This window comes from Podarcis cretensis (genome assembly GCF_951804945.1).
Source record: "Podarcis cretensis genome assembly, chromosome: 2".
NCBI classification, from domain to species: domain Eukaryota; kingdom Metazoa; phylum Chordata; class Lepidosauria; order Squamata; family Lacertidae; genus Podarcis; species Podarcis cretensis.
The window spans coordinates 91,043,215-91,065,083 of NC_137171.1; the positions used below are offsets into that span (position 1 = coordinate 91,043,215).

A 21,869-nucleotide genomic window follows, 5' to 3' on the forward strand; every position below is an offset into this window, starting at 1 on the left:
GTGTGTTTTTCATTTATTTAACCATCAGCCAGGTTTTTATTTCAAGGACGCATTCCTTGGTAAAATTAAAATCCCAACAAAATTGATTCTTGGAATTGTATTTTCTTTGCTGGTAGTAAAAATAAGAAACAAAAATAAAAATTGTGACTCACAAACAATGGGAAATGTTCAGACATTGAAACTGAAATGTAATGGTTTTTGGAACAGAATTATTCAGAGATATTCAGAAAACTCAGCTAAAGCAAGCATTTCATTGTAAAGCTTCTGGTAGTTTTGCTACAATGCTTAAATACTACTTTCCAGTTCAGTCGTAGCTGAAATTCTACCAGACTTTTGCTTATATGAAAGATAACCCTTCGTTTTGGAGGGCAGGTGTAGCCACATGAAGTATGCATGCGTGTGCTTCTTGGATTGTTATGGATTTGCCTTGTAAGGTTTTCCTATGGTTCTCTCTCTTTCTCTTTCCTCTTCCTCTTTCTCCCCCACCAAAAGAAGCAACCCACCTGTTTGCTAATGCAACATGTTTTAGTGCGAATATTTTAGCTTTCAGCAGTCATTTTTAGAGAACAGCTTATTTTGTAAGTAGTTCATCAAACAACTTGTGTTTCTACTAAAGGCAATTTATAATTTTACTTTGATGACACATTTTACTTTGACAGCTAAGCTAGCAGCAATAACAGAAGTCCCTTTTTTGTGTATAAAAAAACATTCCAGCTATTCTGTAGACTCTAGTGGATGTAGTAGCAGTGCCATGTTTTTTCTTGTTATTATATGTTCCTTTGTTAGGCAGAACTAAGAGACAGACCTAAAGGACCTTTGCGATATATTTTGATGTGTCAGGGGGAAGATTATCCACTATACCCTGGTTTGTTGTCTCATGAAAGATTTCAGGATCCATTCAAATGTGACATGACGAATCCTGGTGGGTGCAGGCTTGGTGCACATATAACATTATCCATCTCTGTGACTAATCAGAATTTGAAATGCAATTCAAACTGTGTTCAAAACACTGTCTGCAAAGTTAGTCCTGGTGATGCTGAAGTAGGACAGAATTTGCACAGGGAAACCACAACCTGGAAGATGATCCTGACCTACTAAGACCTGGGGTGAGTGTATTTCTTTGGAGCTCAGTGTGCTTAAGTCTTTTATTTATTTTCATCAGCCAAAGATCCAATTTTATTGGCATACTTTGTATTTAAGAGCTGAAGGACATTCAGAGCGGGCTGCATCCACAGTCTGGGATAAAAAAAATCATTGTTCTAAATTTAAAGAAAAGCAAGGAGCTTCTCAAGTGAGGGAATTCTGGTGTCTGGGAGCAGACACCAAGAAGGCCCTCTCCTGTTTCTCCAACAACCATGACTGTGAGGGTCTCATGCTCTAAATAATTGGTCTTCATCAGGTGGGTCATGACTTTTTTTCCCAGTGGTTGTCACAAAGTTTCAGAAGTTACAGCAAACAAGTCCCCATCCATTGGCAGAAAAAAATAAAGAAGGAAGAAAGTTTGAAATAACTTAAAATTAAGAGAGATTGGTTTCCTTATAAAATAATTGTGATGCAGGCTGTAGAAATCTATTTTTCATTCACTTGCATGTTTTTCTTCTTGAGCTGGGAGCGATTCTGGGCTACCAGCTTCTTCCAGGAAGCAGAGAGAGACATGTTATTTCCATTGTGTAAAATGGGCTTTTGCCGATGCTGTAGTTCTGTTCAAATAAATAACATGATAGTTCTGTCACCATAGAAAAGCACTTGCAGATCTCTTGAAAAGGAGAATTGCATGAATGGTTAGGAGATCATCTACAGGTATACGCAGAAAGCCTTCCTTTCCCTCTAACCTGTGGCTAATTTAATTTGCTCAAAGTTATTGTGTCTATTGATTTCCATAGAACTCACATTGACTCACATCCTAACTTTTTATTTATTTTTTAAAAAATCACACTTATTAGCACATCAGCAATTATATGTTTCATTAGTAGAGCATTTGCATCGCTTATTTTAGCTGAGCAACTTTTGTAGCAAAGTTTGATGCATATTTTGAGTTCTTGTTAGAACTCATCTTCCACTGCTTCACATGTTTATCCAAGCTATGCACCAAGGTGTACAACAGCTCTCTAGCACGAAACAGCAAATTTATTTTTCAGTTCTGATTTGGGGAAATGCCATGTTTAGACTTTCAGATCAGTGATTTCTGTTTTCTGTCCAATTTTTATTGTCTTGTTCAATTACTGTCGTGCAGTTGAAGAAGCAACCATGTGCTAGGAATTAGTGACCATAAAGGAAGACATTCCTTCTGGGATTATGCATAGTTAGTGCTTTACGTGTTAATTTGATGTGATCCAGTCTGGCACAGCTACGCTGGATGCCTGCGCAACCTTTGGCAGTAGAACTAGAGATGATGCATAAACTGTGATGTTGGATTCCTGGAAACTGGCTTGCAGATTTAAGAAGTCGTCTCACTTAGGAATAAGTGCCATACATTTCACAATCATTTTTCTAGTGTATAACAACAACAACAACAACAACAACAACAACAACAACAACAACACTCTATATTTCTGTGCAAATATAATTTTCTCCTAGTTCATTGAGTAAAATGTTGAACTTCAGCCCTAGTATGGAAACATGCATTTTAATGGTGAGCAAAATGAAAGCATTTTGTGTGTGAAAACTGTTCTTATAAAATAATAGTTAGCAATGAGAGGAATCATATGGTGGAGCTTGTGAGTCCATAGTTGCCTGTCCACTTGGTAACAGGGAAATGATAGTAATCTTAGGGACTGTTAAGTTTCTTTGAATAAGATTTTCTTTCTCTCTCTAGTGTAAGTACACTTCATGGCTCTCTTGGCTGTTATAGCTCTGCAATCAGTTTCAATTATTTGATAAGGAAGTTATTTTTGGAAACTTTGTTTATTCACTTCAGACAGTCGCCTTTCCTCAGATGAGCACAAGGACACCCACCATCAGAGGTGAAACCATCAATTAACATTTTGAAACCTCACTTAATTGGGACGCAGGTGGCGCTGTGGGTTAAAGCCTCAGCACCTAGGGCTTGCCGATCGAAAGGTCAGCGGTTCGAATCCCTGCGGCGGGGTGCGCTCCCGCTGCTCGGTCCCAGCGCCTGCCAACCTAGCAGTTCGAAAGCACCTCCGGGTGCAAGTAGATAAATAGGGACCGCTTACCAGCGGGAAGGTAAACGGCGTTTCCGTGTGCGGCTCTGGCTCGCCAGATGCAGCTTTGTCACGCTGGCCACGTGACCCGGAAGTGTCTCCGGACAGCGCTGGCCCCTGGCCTCTTAAGTGAGATGGGCGCACAACCCCAGAGTCTGTCAAGACTGGCCCGTACGGGCAGGGGTACCTTTACCTTTAAAAAAGGGAGAAAAGCACAAAGCAGTAATAAAATTATATAGAAACCCGAGACAGCTAAAACCAATTCAATATATCAGTCATTTAAAATCTAAAAGGAAGGTTTTCATCAACTTTAAAAAGGCTGTTAAAAAGGGAATGGGGCAGACCTCTTTCGGGAGGGAGCTCCCAGAAAGACTCCTAGCATTACTGTACAGAATGTGAGACCAGATATTGTTGCTAGCGCTTCCATCTTATTATTTCTTCAATTATATACCGCTTGTCAAGATGGCTTCTAAATGGTATACAAGTATAAAAACCAGTTACAAAAGACACATAATTGCAATGCGCAATGAAATAATTTCATCAAAGCATCAAAATAAACATGCACATAGAAAACGTTCAAGAAAACAAGCCAGCTGAAACATCGAGTTTTAGAGTTAAAGCAGCAATGAAAACAAAGCATGTCAGGAGATTAGGGGAATGCTTGCCTAAGCAGTTGGGTCTCCAAAAGCTGATGGAGCATCAATATGGAAGCCTGCTCTGGCTCACCAGTCTGTGGCAGAACTAACTGGGTTCTACTTGGTGATCTCAACACCCTTACCTGGCAGTGGAAAAGAAGAGTGGAACAGGTCCAGGTTTTTTTCCAAAAGTGCCTGCAGCTGAACCACGCCCACTGCTTCAAGCACCTTTCCTAAAAGGGGGAGGGTATTAGCACCTGGGTGGTAGTTGTCAAATATCTCAGGTTCAGGAAGGTTCCTTTTCCAGGAGCACGTGCACCATTGCTTCTTTCAAAGTGGTGCAGACCACCCCCTCACTCAGTGATACTTGGCCACCTGATGAGCCCACTCTGTCAGCCTTTCCGCCTTGTACGAACAAGCCAGAAGGGGCAGGGGTTGAGGGAGCAAGTAGTGCGATGGATAGGCAAAAGAGCCTCATTCACACCATCATGTCCCAGTCATTAGAATGGCTATTGACCTGATCTTCAGAGCCATTTGCATATAGAGTACCTCCGGTTATTTGTATGTTCCGTAGCAGCTTATTCTCAACAACCTTGAATGCATTGAAGGAAAGGTAAAATACAAATGGAGGACTAATTTGGGAGTGTCCCCAAATGGTTCTTTCCCAGCCATGGACAAATGAGACATACAAGGAAGAACAGATATTTGAAAGAACATTGCCTGGGGCCATTGAAAGTGGCAGCTGAGCTACATGGTCTTTTAACCTGGCGTATAATCAAGTAGCTCACAGGGAGGAGCCAGAGCTAAATGTATCAAACATGTACAAGGTCCAACCTCTCTAATTAAAGTGCCCTTGAAAAGCAGGATCTGGAAAGACTGCTCTCTAAGACTTAAAAGAAGGTAGTCGCCATGGTGCTTTCTAGATCTCCCATCAGCCTTAGCCTTAGCCACCATCAGCAAAGATTTGGGATGATAGGAGTTGTAGTCCAAGCACAACTGGGGAGGGCTACCACTGAAACTGTTGCTTTTCAGAGTACATTGCCACCGACCTGGTGCAGGGTCCCATGGGCTAAGGCAGATCAAGAGTTGCAGGACCATGGATAGCTCCAAGGAAGCAATGTGTTCCGATGAAGGTTGAGAGCAGACTGAGCTTTTTAAAGCATTTCCTCCACTCCTTGTGGTAACTTAGATTCTTAAAGCGCCAACCCTTTGACTTGAAGATGAGCACTCCTCCTCCTGTTGCATTCTGTAACCTCACACCTGACCCAGTGAGGCACCGTGGGGTGCATTTACTTCCTCAGGCTCAGGGAAAGGCACCCATGAGGGCCCTGGTGATATGACAGGTTGCTGAAGAGGCCAGAGACCATCTTGGATGTGAGTCCTGGAAGACCTGTTCCCTGCCTTGCAGGCCTTTTCCACCTGGCCTGGGAAGGCAGGACTCTGACTCCAGCTACAAAAACCTGAGGCTACTGAACTCTTGGACTGGGATATTGTTTAGGGTGGGGGTTTTTTTTGGCTGTTATTCATTTTTGTATTTTTGTTAGATATTATATATAATATGTGGAAATTGTTTATTTTGCTCCTGTACTTTTGATGTTTATTGATCTTTCTGACATTTGTTAAGTTTCTTGTAAGTTTTTTAAGTTTTCATGTAAGCTTCTTGATCACGTTTTGAACTATAGAAAGGTGGCATGCAAATAAAATTATGTATGCCTACATACATGTATGTTGTGGGTTCCTGTCAGTTGGCGTTAGGCTCAGGGGTTTCCCAGTTTCCAAGAGCAAACTCGGAGCCTTGGACCTGTCCAATTCCTTGGCTGCAGACTCTGAGTCTGGTTGAACATTGAACCATATTGGAAGGGCCTTAACTCCCTCTAGAAGCCTGTCTGGACTTCAAGATCTTTTTCACAGCCCCACCACCTTCACAGGCACATTTGGTGAGGACATGAGAGAGGGCCTCCTTGGGGACTGCTCTCAGGTTGTGGAACTCCATTCCATGGGGGGCTAGGCTGGCCCAGGCTTTGCTTTCTTTTCACTGGCAGGCCACTAATGGGCTGTTGTGACAAGGTCTTCTTGAGAGTGGGTGTTGCACTTGTGTGTGTGGATGTGTGTGCACTTTGAGGGTTTTCAGTGGTGTTTTTAATAGGGTTACTTATTTAATTGCTTTTCAAAAAATATTTGTGTTCTTTGTGTGTTTTAGTTGTATCTGTTTTCATTTATGCTGTGAGCTGCCTTGGGCCCTGCACTGAGAGAAAGGAAAGATATTTATTAAATAAACAATTAGCTGCTGAACTCTGTGGCTGTGGCACCTAGGCAAGATGGACCACCAGCGCGACTGAGTATAAGGCAGTTCTGTAGGTCTTAGTGAAAGCATGAGGCTTTCATTTGCTGTGAAGGTGCACTGGAAATTTAAAACCCACGTAAGTTAAATCCTTATATATTTTGAGTATATAAAATATTTATGGGGTGAGGAACCCTTTTCAGCCAAAGGCCTCATTTCCCTCACGGTCAGCCTTCCAGGCATCTCATGCCAGTGAAAATCAGGCACCTTGTTGGATGTGACTCTTAATTTTCTACAGTAGGCTACGCTCCAGCCATGAAAATGTCAAAGGTTTCTACAGACGCCTGCCCACTGTTAGGATATTTCATATTTCCGTTCCACCTTAAAAGGGAGCAGGCTTTGTGAGTCACAGAGTTTGCGTATTTCCTGTTCACAGGATTTTTCTGTTGTGTCTATGCTTTCATTTCTCTCTCTGTGCCTGAACACGCAAGCAGGCAGTCATGTTTTTTTCCTTTGTTCTGACCAACGCTGAATAAACTTCTAAATAATGCTCCCCTGCGTGCATCTTTCACTGTACGATTTCTGCTGATAGAGCGTGCATCAGCTCTGGAATGTGGCAAGCTATTTTCTGGAGCTCATGTCGCTAATTGCTGATACTGTATCTATGGGAGATCGATGGATCGTCCGGAGGCGATGTGGGGGCCAGGATGGGCTTTATCTCCCTGGCAGTATCCCAACACCTACCTCTTTAGCCAGTTAAAAAAGAGACATTATCATAGTTCAGGGGCACATTCCAGTCAGGTGAAAGCAGTCAAGGAGGGCATGGTGCACGGTTGGTGAGCGCTGTGGCCTGAGAAGAGTGGGCCGGGCCTGGCAATAGTACTACGGGCCAGGTAGAATAGTGGGCCTCATGTTCCCTGCGCCTTAAATAAATGAATATAATACATTTCAAAATGACAGCACTATAGCAGACTGTGTATAGATTTTTGGGCTTTGATCAATATACCCTTTTATCTTTTTAAATTCCTCCTCAGCATTCACTCCTGTTGTCTTCTGGCTTTCCAATAGTAGCCTTTATTTATAGTAGCACTTTACATTTTGAAATCTGAGGTTTTTATCCTACCATGGGAGAAAATGTAATTACCTTTTCTGACTGAGCAGAAATTCCTTTTCAAATTAAATGTTACGAGATGTCACTAGTATATTTATGTAATATTAAAAGGGGGAGCTGTTTCTCCATAAGGCCCTGTATCTGTGCTTGCCCATTTCTGATCCTCATTATCACAGTTAACATTTCCACTTCTGCAACATTTTACCATTTTCTTAGCCTTTCAGATATATTTTTTTTAATGCATTTATCTGATCTTCTTATAACTTTGTTCCTGTCTTTTTGACACATTACTGATTAGCACTGGGACCATACGTTTTATCCAACTCAGTTCTACTCTCAAAGTAGACCCATAGCAGTCAACGGACCTCAGTTAGTCAAGACTTTTAATTTTAATGCATCCGCTGTGATTAACGTTGGATACAACTTTACTTGGTTGGACGGCAGGAGACTGAAAGCATCTGTAGATTTTGAGTTTTCTCTCTCCCCCCCCCATATATTATATATTCAGATTACTGTTAATGTTTGAAAAGACACAGCATGAGGTTAGGGCGTAAGCTTTTATTGCTTAAGGCTATTTTGTTCAAATCCCCACTTTGATGACGTATTTCCAACCGCCTGTCCGGATCCATTGTTGGGAAAGCCAAAAGATACAATACTGGCTGCATGACTCCCGTCAGGCACCCTCAAAATTGTTGTATTGTTCATTAGGACAAACTCATCATCTCCATTATAAAACAACCACATGTGGTTTCTCTCCTACATCAGTATAGATGGCTTAATAAGGCCTGCAGTGTCATATAATAAAGAAATTGAATGTTAAAAAATTTGTACAAAATGATCTCTTTGGGTATTAACTTTTGAGACAGAGGGGTGCTCAGTTCTCCCTGATTTAGTCTTAAAAATCAGAACTGGATGTCCTTCAATAATGAATGCTTTAGCTAAACTCAAGTATGTGAATTTGATTTTTGTAATAAATATCTGAGCTGCATGCAGGAGGCCGGATTAGAGAATCCTGAGTGGTTTCTTCTGACCTTTGGCTATGTTAATATTGCCTTATTTTAATCAGCCTTTGCCCATAATGTAGATGCGATAAGCTGAAGATGGGGAGAAATTCTTTTTGATCTTTACAGAGACTACACTGTATTTATGACTCATAAGTCTTAAGATAACTACTATCCATTTCTGTTACATTCAGTTTTAAGATTAATTTTTTCTCTTTTTTTCCTTTTCTTTTAGCAACAGTTTCCCAGATAAGAAAATGACCAAGCAAAAATCAGAACAGTCTAGAAGCAGCTTGTTACTTCCTAAGCATAAGCGAAGAAAAGAATAGCAAAGTTCCTGGATACTACCTTGCATTAAGAATACTTCCAAAATATAACATACTTGTATAGGTAATCTTATCTGTCCTGCTTTTCATATACCTGCATCATTTGCCACCCATCACCCCTTTGCTCCATAATACCTGGGACTCACTTTCCCACCCACATCTTCAACCTGCTTAGGCCTGGTATGAGCAATTGCACTAAAGAAAATCTTGGGGATTGTTTGCAAAGTTACAACAAAGTGATGGATCTGCCACTGCCTGATTTATCAGCCATATGATTCCAGTCAAATTTCTTTACTGATGAGATCTCTTAGAGATTTGGCTTAACCAAACCTCATTTTTTGAAAAAAAGAATACAGACGTTTTGCCAACTTTTGTGGCGGTTTTAATATGCATAAAACATGATTGTTGTGGAAAAAATAACATTAGAAAACCTCATACAGTATAATATTATTATTATTTCTTATAAGAGACCGTTTATTTGGCATTCTGTAGCACTAGAGCACTTAATGCTAGCTTGCTTCTGGGATGTACTACAAACTAATAAAATGTAAAACGAAAAACCACCAACCTTCTTTATTTTTCTCTCCAGTGTGTGTAAAATCTTTCTTTACTGCTTGTGGTATGGTTTCCTTGAGTCATTGGAGACACCCCCCCCCCTTTTCTCATACATGTTGTCTGCAGCATACCTGATTTTGGTGAGGTCCACCACCTACAACTTGCATTTTTGCTGACTTCGCCTTTTCATTTGAAAACTGCTCTTTAAGCCCAGGTTTTTTAAAAAATCCATTTCTGGATTTGGCATGAGAACAACATAAATGCGAAATGAGGCCATGTATGCTTTTTTCTTCTAACAGACAATCTCCTTGACACTTTTCCTAAGCCATCTATCTCATAAATGTGACTGCTACAACACGGCTGTTGGGGTTTCCCCCCAAAAATTTGCACTTTAGTACAAATAATACTTTGGGCATAGTTCACTATATTTCTGCAGACTAAATAAAAATAAAGCAACTATTAGTATTTGAAGCCCTTCCTATTCTGAAGAATGACACACCAACAACAACCACCAGCTCAGTTTGGAGTAGGCAGAAGTGCTTTTGGCTGATGGTCTACCAGCTCAGAGAAGAGAATCCAACCTGTTCCTTATAGGTTTGTACTTCTCTTTAAAGGTTATGTTTTGGTCTCAGGTGCCCATGTGGCATCCATAGCGTAGAGTGTCTTTCACCAAGTCAGTGTACATGTGTTTGAGAACTATGATTCGGCCAGATTCTGAGATGTTTATACATCAGCACTGAAAAGCTCAAATACAAGTCCTGTATGCAAGCCACAATTTCAATGTGAACCCATTTTAACTGATCAAATGAATAAGATGGATGAGATGCCCTAGAGCAGGCATAGGCAAACTCGACCCTCTAGATGTTTTGGGACTACAACTCCCATCATTGCTAGCTAACAGGACCTGTGGTCGGGGATGATGGAAGTTGTAGTCCCAAAACATCTGGAGGGCCGAGTTTGCCTATGCCTGCCCTAGAGACTGGCAACACACCTTCAACTGCTGGCAACCATGGTGCAATCTATATTTGGCTTGATGTGAACGATCAACAACAAGCTTTTTGTCACTGCATAAAATAGCATAAAATAGCAAAAAGGGGTTTTAAGGTAAGTTACCTACCTAATTTACCTTAAAAGGTAAGTTACCTACCTAATTTACCTTTTTTAAGGTAAGTTACCTACCTAATTGGGACGCAGGTGGCGCTGTGGGTTAAAGCCTCAGTGCCTAGGGCTTGCCGATCGAAAGGTCGGCGGTTCGAATCCCTGCGGCGGGGTGCGCTCCCGCTGCTCGGTCCCAGCGCCTGCCAACCTAGCAGTTCGAAAGCACCTCCGGGTGCAAGTAGATAAATAGGGACCGCTTACCAGCGGGAAGGTAAACGGCGTTTCCGTGTGCGGCTCTGGCTCGCCAGAGCAGCGATGTCACGCTGGCCACGTGACCCGGAAGTGTCTCCGGACAGCGCTGGCCCCTGGCCTCTTAAGTGAGATGGGCGCACAACCCCAGAGTCTGTCAAGACTGGCCCGAACGGGCAGGGGTACCTTTACCTTTACCTACCTAATAGGATGATAAATTCAAATGAGAACAGACATACATTTGGTAATAGATATTATGAAACTTTTTCTCAGACTAACACTCGATCATTGTGCTGCATTATGCCTTCCAGATTTAAATATGTGCAGCAGGCACTCAGGACCTTAAACTAGAGCCTCACATTGAAATACTAAGAGAGAATCTTGTGTGAGCCAGAGCAGTGAATAATTATGAATTAGTATCCCAATCTCTTTGAATCTATTTGGCATTTTTTTCCTATTCATGGTTAGTTTTCTTGCTGTAGGTTGAGAGCTACCCATCATCTGAGCATTTTACTTGAGTGAAATATATGAATATATGAAGCAGTAAAGGCTGTTTCTTAATCATATTAAGGCAGTAGTTCCTAAACATTTTTTTCTCCACAGTCCACTTGGAGGGTCTTGGTGGAACACTTAATTTTTTTTCTGCCTATTGTAGCAATTGTAATGTGCTGTGCTAGGTGCTGTATGGTTTTTAATTATATTTTTATTGCTTTTTATTTCTTTTATATTGCATTTTATTCTGTTGTGATTTGAATTCTATAGAATTCAAATTGTATTGCAATAAAATACGATAGAACAAATAGAAGAAGCAATAAAAATACAATAAAAAAATTGAAATCTACTTGAATCTTAAATATGATCTATGTGCTGCCATCTCTTGTCTCCACCAACATGCTGCAGACCACTGGAGTGAAGCAGTTTGGGAACCTCTGATCTAAGATTAACAGATGATTGCTAACCTTTGCAAAGGCTATTATCTCACCTCAAATCTTTCAGGGAAGAAGCTTTTGTTGGAGAATGGACTCATACCTACTTGAGTATTCAACAATAGTATTAGTAATATTATGGTTAGTTCTTTTTGGCCTACTATGTGACCACAATGTGAACTGAAATTTGCCAGGCTTGATGTGAATGATATATGGGTATGTTTGGGTGAGCTTTCTGAGTTTACTGTCTGTGCATGTGAGATATTCAACAAAATGAGTTTCTGCCCTATTTTACATTAATGATCCCTTTGCTCCTCTTTGAAGACAACAGCCGATTGATTATAAAGTCAATCTCAGTTGACCAACAATGCTGAGTCCCTTTAAAAACCCTTAAAATCCTGATGTATGTGCAATGTTTCTGGATTGATGATCCCTTAAAAAAAAAGGAAAAGAAAGATTGTGCGCTCAAAGTTTCCTAGACAGCCATGCAGAGAATCTGTGCTAGCTAAATGTTTCCATCTACATTGCAATCATTGAATTTCTATCCTTTTTACTAAACATTGCCTGTCAAAGTTAATTACTCATGGAAGGCTCTGAAACTTAACATCCCCAGAGCAAGAAACACCCAGGCTGTTTTAGTGTGGGCACTGTTGATTCAGTTAAACTCAATTCAGTTGTGCATGCATGTGCATATGAAGACACACAACCCACAGTGTTTCATACACTGAAACGTGACCCTGAGATTAAGAGTCTCATGCTACATTTAATGTGGTCTTGCAGATCTGACATTTTTCATACTGACCACAGCACTATCTAGAAAAAGGGAACCCAATATTTTGTTTCTGTAGCAGGATTCGGTTCCAGGAAAGTAGTGTGTGTACCCCACACATTTTTGTTACATTGTAAACTGTTTCCTATTATTGAGACACAAGTTGTATTTATGAAGAAACTCAGTTGATCTAGAGTTTATAGTAGCAGTTCTAGGCCAAATCTAAATAAGCAAGCCTTGGTTATGGAAACTTGTAGATAACCAGTTTCACTCAGTGACCCCTGTTTAAGCAAGTGACCATGCTTGACATAATCTGCATTAGTTTCTCAGTCTTTGCGCAAGACTGAAGGTGGGAGAAAAATGAGCTAAAGAACTTGGTGATAAACATTGAAAGTAGATATAACCACTTTTCACTTCTTAGATTCGCCATGAAGAAGGAAGTGGGATCATATGTGCTATCTCTGCTTCCAAATTCAGTATATATAGTTCCTACATGTATATACTTGGGCATACATAGGACTTTTTCTGTGCAACTAGGAAAAAGCAGAGTCTGCATCCTAGCAAGACTGAGGCAGTATGGATGAGGGGCTCTCATGTCTAAGAGACTGGGCAGTTGCCAGTTCTGGATGGGGCTGCACTCTTTCTGAAGAAGTAGGTACCTAGTCTGGCGGTACCTGTGTATCCATCTTTATCACCCCGTATGCTTAGTGGCTTGGAATGCCTTGACTGGCAAGATAGTTACATCTGTTTCTGGACATGGGGAGCTTTACCACACTTTTGATGCATTGATAACCTAGGAACTAGTTTACCGCAATGTGTTTTAGGTGGGGGTGCCCTTAAGGTTGACCCAGAAGCTGCATTTGGTGAGAAGACAGCAGCTAAAATGCTAACTGAAGTGGCCGACTGTCACCGAGTAGGCATTTGTTGATGGCTGCCAATATCCTGATGGGCCAAGTTGAATTAATCAGTCAATCATTTTATTTGTATGCTGACTTTCCGTCATTCAGGCTCTGTACATAACGACAAACATAACAAAAGTCATAAACTGGGGGGGGGGGGAATACACAGTGAAATTGAACAAATAGGAAGAACTGAAATAAAGATACAAACAACAACAAGCCTGGCCCAACAACCCTCCCTAAACAATACCCCAGGTCAAGATTTAAGGCTTTGGTGTTAGTCTATAAAGCCCTTAACAACTTGTAGTCATCAGGAAAAGATCTTTTGATGCTGCAACATGCCCTGGATATCTGTTCAATGGCAGCCCCGAGCAAGGCCTTTAATGTGGCAGCACCTGCACTATAATGTTGCACCTCACAGCATTAGACAGGCGACAACTCTGTTATAGAGTTTCTATGCCTATTGAAAATTTAATAATAATCGGAGGGACCACTAGGGGCACATCAGAAGATGGCTGACAATAACATCTCTCCGACCCACACGAGGTAAATTGGAGGCTGTGATGGGAATAAATAGCCTCCCTACCCCCCCCCCAGGATTGTTGGTGGGGGACTGCCCTTGCCTGCTGTGCCCTATACCACCCCCGAATTTGTGGGGATGGGGGCACTAGGCACAATGCCCTCCTGTGGGATTTTGGCGCTCCTGGACGCCGTCTCTGATCCGCACCACTAGCTGCAAGAACTTCAAAAGAAACAATTTGGATGAAGCGAATGCACATGTTTCAAGGAAGAAGGGGGAGTAAAGACTACTAACAGAAGAGATCTCTGATAAAACAAGACGAGTCGGAGGAACAAGTATAAATCATGAGAAGATACGCCAAGACTCGGTATGGCAAAGGGACTGATGGGGGAGGGGAAAAAACTTTCCTTTCTTTCCCTATGTGATTAAACAAGAATCCCCCCCCCCAAGTCAGAAATGTCGTTTTAAGGACTTAAGCTGTGGATTTAAGGCTGTGTGGAGATAAACTTTCGAACCAAAGCATGTTTTAAGAAGAGCGTGGAATGTATAAGGGCTTTGGAATGATGCAGTTAAAAATTCCGTCGCCATATTGGGAAGTTCTGTCGGAGGACTTAAGTCTGAGAGGAGAAATAGAGAAATAGAGCTGTTTTTATATTGTGGGTGAAACTCCTCAGTGGGACTTAAGAACGACAGTTCTGTAATTAATGATGGAAAGAGCGCTGTTATCTATGAAGGTGATGATATATGGAAACCATCTCGATTTGAGGATTGGAAGAACGGAAAAATTCACACAGGATTATTATTGGTGTTTATCGGCTTAAGGAGACTATCAGAAGAGATCATAAAGAAAAAAGAGAAAATATATGAACAAGATGTGATGTGGAAACAGCAAGATAAGACTGGATAGAATTATGAACTTTGTTTGGACTGATTTGGACATTAACGCAGTGGCAAGAAGATGATCAGAATCCCCCTTCAGATCTTGAAATATGGGTTCCCTCAACAAAATTTAAAATTCGGCTTTGTAATTTGGAATTTATGTGATGTGATGTGATTTGATTTGATTGGCTGGTTAATAAAAATTATTTTTTTAAGAAAAGAAAGTTTAATAATAACCAGGCAGGCCTTCTCAGAGGAGTGATTCCAGCCATTCCTACTGTCAGTATAATATAACAGCGGGATAACATTTTACATTGTTTGTACGTACTCTTTTATTACCTTGCGTGTTTTGATTCTGTAAAATCTGTTGTGCGTTGCTTTGGAAATGTTCCCGTATGAAGCAATTAGATAAGCTCTGCAGTGAAAACCACCCCACCCTTCTAGTGTAGAAGCATCACTTAGGGTGGCTTGCAGCATATACAACGTTACAACGCCATAAAACAAGTTTATGTGTTTTACGATATAAACAGAGACGGGGTCAGTAGTTTAAAAAGGACATGAAAGCCTGCTGGAATAAAAAGGTCTTCAGCAGGGGTGGGGAAGCCGAGGTGCCGAGGCTGATACAAGTCCCCAGGCCTCTCCGTCTGGCCCTGGGGACCCTCTACTCCCTCACAAGCCCTGCTTTCTCTCCTCAAGTGCCTTTGCCTGGCTGGAAGGTGCTCTTGAAACGTAATAATGTTTCTTGGGTATGTGACTGGAGAAACCTCTGGCTGTTGCATGATTGAAGTGTCCTTTTCTGTACAAAAGTAAGGCCTGGATGCAGAATGTTGAGGTGCTAGAAAGGACTGTGCCATGTTCCCCATGTCGAAATCTTCTTGCGGACAGAAAAGTTGGATATTTCCAACCCAGCCTGCTGCCTGCTATACTGCTTTTCTACTTGCTGGGAGCATTCAAAATCCTCTAGCCTGAACAGTGAAGTGGTAAAATCTGTTCTCTCACCTCAACATTGCTCCTTCCTCCTTCTGCTACTTGGGTAGACCAGGGCCTTAACTGGTAACAGTGGGGAGTAACATGTTGTGTGGAATTCCCTCCTATAAGAGTGTCCTATACAGTGGTACCTCGGGTTACATACACTTCAGCTTACAGACTCCGCTAACCCAGAAATAGTACCTCGGGTTAAGAACTTTGCTTCAGGTTGAGAACAGAAATCATGTGGCTGCAGTGGGAGGCCCATTAGCTAAAGTGGTACCTCAGGTTAAGAACAGTTTCAGTTTAAGAACAGACCTCCAGAACAAATTAAGTTCTTAACCCAAGGTACCGCTGTAGACTTTTAAGTCAACGGGCGAATCTTATCTCAAAGGGTATTCTGACTGACTGATGTCTTGATTCATAGGAGCCACTTCCTGGGGTTGAGGGGTCTTCACCCCTCCCAAGAAAAAAAACGGAGGGCTCCCACCCCCAAGGTGATGGGCATTGCTATTCAAATAGTATGGATGCACTGCATCATGTGATTGCTTATGTGGGGCGGGGCTTACCTGGGCCTCACCAATATTTTATTCAAGTTGGCACCCCTGCCTTGATTAATTAACCAGAATTAATGGCCTGGAGCCCAAGTTCTTCCACTCACAAGAAGGGGCTGTTCCCCATTTTTATCTGCAGCCTTGCCACCGTGTGACACGCCATTCACAAGGGTCTCCAATTCTTCAGGAGCAGCTGAAGATGCAAGGAGCTGCAGAGGAATGTAGGAATTCACTATTTCATGACTGGAACTCTGAGAGTTCAAGGGGCTGTATTTAATGTGTCTGGTTTTTGGTTTTTGTTGTTAGCATTTTGAGAGGGGCAAGTACTTGTCTGTGTAGTTCTGAATACATTGAATTGTAGTGTACATTAAATTAAAAGAAGGAATTTCCTTGGTAGCCTGATTTAGGGCTGACAAGTTAAAAAATATGTGTTTCTAGATATAGATATATAATAAGCTATTGGAGAAATCCTTGGGATTCCAGTGGCCATTTGAGATTGCAGCTTTCTTCAAATGTGCCAAAAGAATTTACTTAACCAAAGGGACCCCAGTAATTTCGATTTCTAGAAGTCCATTTTGAAAAGTATGCTGGGCAAAAGGAACAATAAATAAAAGGAACAACTGGCAAGTTTGGCCTTGGAGATCAAAACGAAGCAGGGCAAAGGCTAATAGAGTTCTGTCAAGAGAACAAGCTGGTCATCACAAACACGCTTTTCCAACAACACAAGAGACGACTCTACACATGGACATCACCAGATGGGCAGCATCGAAATCAGATTGATTATATTCTCTGCAGCCAAAGATGGAGAAACTCTATACAGTCAGCAAAAACAAGACCTGGAGCTGACTGTGGCTCAGATCATCAGCTTCTTATAGCAAAATTCAAGCTTAAACTGAAGAAAGTAGGAAAAACCACTGGGCCGGTAAGATACAATCTAAGTCAAATCCCTTATGAATACACAGTGGAAGTGAGGAACAGGTTTAAGGATTTAGATTTGGTGGACAGAGTGCCTGAAGAACTATGGATGGAGGCTTGTAACATTATACAGGAGGCAGCAACGAAAACCATCCCAATGAAAAGGAAATGCAAGAAAGCAAAGTGGCTGTCCAATGAGGCCTTACAAATAGCGGGGGAGAGAAGGCAAGCAAAATGCAAGGGAGATCGTGAAACATACAGGAAATTGAATGCAGATTTCCAAAGAATAGCAAGGAGAGACAAGAAGACCTTCTTAAACAAGCAATGCAAAGAAATAGAGGAAAGCAATAGAATGGGAAGAACCAGAGATCTGTTCAAGAAAATTGGAGATATGAAAGGAACATTTCGTACAAAGATTTCCATAATAAAGGACAAAAGTGGAAAGGACCTAACAGAAGCAGAAGACATCAAGAAGAGGTGGCAAGAATACACAGAGGAATTATACCAGAAAGAAACAGATGTCTCATATACCCCAGGTAGTGTGGTTGCTGACCTTGAGCCAGACATCCTGGAGAGTGAAGTCAAATGGGCCTTAGAAAGCACTGCAAATAACAAGGCCAGTGGAAGTGATGGTATTCCAGCTGAACTATTTAAAATTTTAAAAGATGATGCTGTTAAGGTGCTACACTCAATATGCCAGCAAGTTTGGAAAACTCAGCAGTGGCCAGAAGATTGGAGAAGATCAGTCTACATCCCAATCCCAAAGAAGGGCAGTGCCAAAGAATGCTCCAACTACCGCACAATTGCACTAATTTCTCACGCTAGCAAGGTTATGCTTAAAATTCTACAAGGAAGGCTCAAGCAGTATGTGGACCGAGAACTCCCAGAAGTGCAAGCTGGATTTAGAAGAGGCAGAGGAACCAGAGACCAAATTGCAAACATGCGCTGGATTATGGAGAAAGCTAGAGAGTTCCAGAAAGACATTTACTTCTGCTTCATTGACTATGCAAAAGCCTTTGACTGTGTCGACCATGGCAAACTATGGCAAGTTCTTAAAGAAATGGGAGTGCCTGATCACCTCATCTGTCTCCTGAGAAATCTCTATGTGGGACAAGAAGCTACAGTTAGAACTGGATATGGAACAACTGACTGGTTCAAAATTGGGAAAGGTGTACGACAAGGCTGCATTTTGTCTCCCTGCTTATTTAACTTATATGCAGAATTCATCATGCGAAAGGCTGGGCTGGATGAATCCCTAGCCAGAATTAAGATTGCCGGAAGAAATATCAACAACCTCAGATATGCAGATGACACAACCTTGATGGCAGAAAGTGAGGAGGAATTAAAGAACCTTTTATTGAGGGTGAAAGAGGAGAGTGCAAAATATGGTCTGAAGCTCAACATAAAAAAAACGAAGATCATGGCTACTGTTCCCATCACCTCCTGGCAAATAGAAGGGGAAGAAATGGAGGCAGTGAGAGATTTTACTTTCTTGGGTTCCATGATCACTGCAGATGGTGACAGCAGCCACGAAATTAAAAGATGCCTGCTTCTTGGGAGAAGGGCAATGACAGGCCTAGACAGCATCTTGAGAAGTAGAGACATCACCTTGCCAACAAAGGTCAGTATAGTTAAAGCTATGGTTTTCCCAGTAGTGATGTATGGAAGTGAGAGCTGGACCATAAAGAAGGCTGATCGCCGAAGAATTGATGCTTTTGAATTATGGTGCTGGAGGAGACTCTTGAGAGTCCCATGGACTGCAAGAAGATCAAACCTCTCCATTCTGAAGGAAATCAGCCCTGAGTGCTCACTGGAAGGACAGATTGTGAAGCTGAGGCTCCAGTACTTTGGCCACCTCATGAGAAGAGAAGACTCCCTGGAGAAGACCCTGATGTTGGGAAAGATGGAGGGCACAAGGAGAAGGGGGCGACAGAGGACGAGATGGTTGGATAGTGTTTTCGAGGTTACCAGCATGAGTCTGACCAAGCTGCGGGGGGCAGTGGAGGACAGGAGTGCCTGGCGTTCTCTGGTCCATGGGGTCACGAAGAGTCGGACACGACTAAACGACTAAACAACAACAACAACAACATGCTGGGCAAAAATGCTGTGAGCTGAAGAAAAACACTTCTTTCAAATAAAGCTTTCAGTGACTGACTTCACAGAGAACTCCTGGTGGTTGCATATCACAGAGTCTGAAGGCAGCAAAGCTGTTGGTTGTTTCTCTTTCCCCCCCTATTTTGGGCTTTCATTGCACCATATCCTGAGAGATCTCCTGCTGGTGATCCAAAGAAGAAATAGAACAAAGCGAGAGAGCTTGAGCGCTTGTGCTGGGTTAGCTTCTGTTGTATGGGGGGGGGGGAGCAGTTGTGGAATGAAGGAACTCTTCAGAATGAAAGCTCCTTTTATCTTCTTGAAAAGGAGTTGTGAGATTTAGAATCGTGCACACTCCCCATGGCTAAATCATACTGTTCACCACAGTGTTTGAACTGCTAGCTGTTTTATATTGTGTGTTTGTTTCTTTGCTGTAGCCCCTCGAAAAATAATATGCATATATATATAAGGCCATGTTGTGATCCATAAAATAACTTGGTATTTGCCTTGCAGAAGCTGAAACAGCAATCTTGCTGCATTTGCTTTTGCAAAACATTTCGGCTACCTTATTACTCTTCTGAGTGGGAAATCACTGCTTAATAGTCTTGTTCTATAGCGTTTTTAAATTAGCATGATGTAGGGATCCAGTATAAGAGATACAGGTTTGACCTACCTGTGTAGACAGAGCTACATTCCATCTCACGTACTATGTGTTGCCACTTGCAGGGAACAATTGATTGGGGTGGGGAGGGGAGCAAGAGACGGTTTGTTTTGTGGCTGTCTGTTCTTCTCCCCTGCAAATCTTCCCCTAAGGTCACCCTGTCACTCTGCTTAGACTCACTTCCTTTTAAAGCCAGCTTGGGAAAACTCATTTAAAACACGCTAGGGGGCATTTGCATGAGAGATTGAACCAAGGAAGGGTTAAGCATCATTTCTTGCCCTCCAGATGTCCCCTGCAATTGTCTCTTCATGCCCACATTTGCCTCATGAAGGAAACACAGAGTTCACGTACCCTGTGTTTTAGGCTGTTTGGGTGTATTGTGGGCGATATGACGAGGAGTTTCTTCTTGTCTTCTTGAAGCTGCCTCTAAGTCTTTCTCCTCACGCCATGTGGAGTGTTATGTTTTTTATCCAGATGTTGGCAGCTTGTCCGGGTAATCCTGCCTTCCAACCACTGGCACGATAAACATCGAAGAGCAGGATCTCACTTGTGTCTGTTCATAACTATTGCCCTGAGGGGGGGGGGATGTGAAAGCATATCAGATTCTAAATAAAAAGCAGCCACAATTTCATAAAATAGGCTAGATATTGGATATAAAAATGTAGCTTTATGTATTGCATCTGGTAGAGGGATGTTTTATCAGGCACGTACTGGGGCAGGGAAGGAGAGATTGCCATATATCTAAGAACCCATTACTATGAAACTGGGAACCATGTAGGCCTGGTTGCCTTAGAAGAAGGCGGCTGGGAAGTTGTCATTTCCTTTAGCAGCAGAATTCAAGGCTCAGGCATCTGACCCAATGTTGCCTCCAATAAAACTCATTTCATACCATCATGGTTTATTTTAAAAGGCCCTGAAATTAAACACAAGATGCTTAAATGCAGCACAGTGCTGCTCTTACAAAGATGAGTTGCTTTATATTTTCGATACTCCAAATAGCAACAATCATATGGTCTTATTTTGATTAAAGGGTGTCAATATTAACACTCTTGGCTGCCAATATTAAGTTTGCCTTTTTGTGTTACATAGTTTCTTCTTGTAAAACATGTTTCACAACACAAATTTGGAGCTGGAGAAACTTCAACTCATCATCCTTCAGGGTGGGCTAACCATTTGCCAGGACAAATAATATACGTCTGTCATTGGGGATCAGTTGTGCTGTTTCAGCACTTTGACTTTTCATGTCGTATGTGCAGATTAGGAAGTGTTTCAGTGCAGACTGGCCTTGTCTCTAGAAATATGGCCATTGGGACCAGTTCAGGTTATTCTGTCTGGATGGTTTTATTCCACTGGGAACTGATCTGTGTTCATGTGGAGACTTCATTGCAATGGCAAGTTCTCATTGAGTAGAAGACTTCTTCAGATGTTCACACCAACTCATGGACCCCCTTGGGTAAGAGTGGGAGCGTGTTTGATGCCAGGGGGTTGACACAGCAGTCTAAGGCTCACCCTTCTCTGGCTCTGCCTATGCACTTTTCAGATTACGGGTAACGAATTGCATCTACAATTCCTCTCCAATGTGAATACAAAATTCTCAGCATTTGGAAAATACCATGTCAGGGAGGGCATTGGGCTTCAATATGGTATTTTAGTTTTCCAAGTTAAGGGAGTTTTGTGTGGGAGATCATGCAGTTTCCTCACTCACACCCAGGTGGCATAGTTGAAACAGGGTTGTACCATCTGATTATTCTGAATGAGTTTGGAAGGCTGGGGGGGGGGGGTTGCTGCTTTTGCCTGAAAGCATTCTCAGTTTCAGGCTACAATGAAGAGAAAAGAAGAAGAGTTTGGATTTGATACCCCGCTTTATCACTACCCGAAGGAGTCTCAAATTGGCTCACAATCTCCTTTCCCTTCCTCCCCCACAACAAACACTCTGTGAGGTGAGTGGGGCTGAGAGACTTCAGAGAAGTGTGACTAGCCCAAGGTCACCCAGCAGCTGCATGTGGAGGTGCGGAGATGCGAACCCGGTTCCCCAGATTATGAGTCTATCACCCTTAACCACTACACCACACTGACTCCCAATGGAGTGCAGGATGCTTTTAAAATCCTGGTTCTTAGGTAACACACATAGAAGAGAGTTCAGAGCAACTCAAGGGGCTAATGAACTACGAGCAGCCTCTTTGAGGCTTTAATTTTGCTCAAGTTGAGAACTGTTGTGGCACTTTACAGTTATTGACTTGAGATTGTGGAATTGGCCTTTTTGGGGGGG

The 21,869-nt window shown here is 42.0% G+C and overlaps 1 protein-coding gene across 2 annotated transcripts in view; it reads left to right on the top strand.

The window, feature by feature from the left end:
- Positions 1 to 9,078, top strand: part of RAD18 (RAD18 E3 ubiquitin protein ligase) — a 109,883-nt gene extending 100,805 nt beyond the window's left edge. For both annotated transcript variants that reach the window (XM_079963556.1, XM_079963557.1), the window contains one exon: positions 8,428 to 9,078. In XM_079963556.1, the coding sequence (XP_079819682.1) occupies positions 8,428 to 8,521 (94 nt within the window). In that variant the 3' untranslated portion in view covers positions 8,522 to 9,078. The remainder of the gene's footprint in view (positions 1 to 8,427) is intronic.
- The last annotated feature ends 12,791 nt before the right edge of the window (positions 9,079 to 21,869 follow it).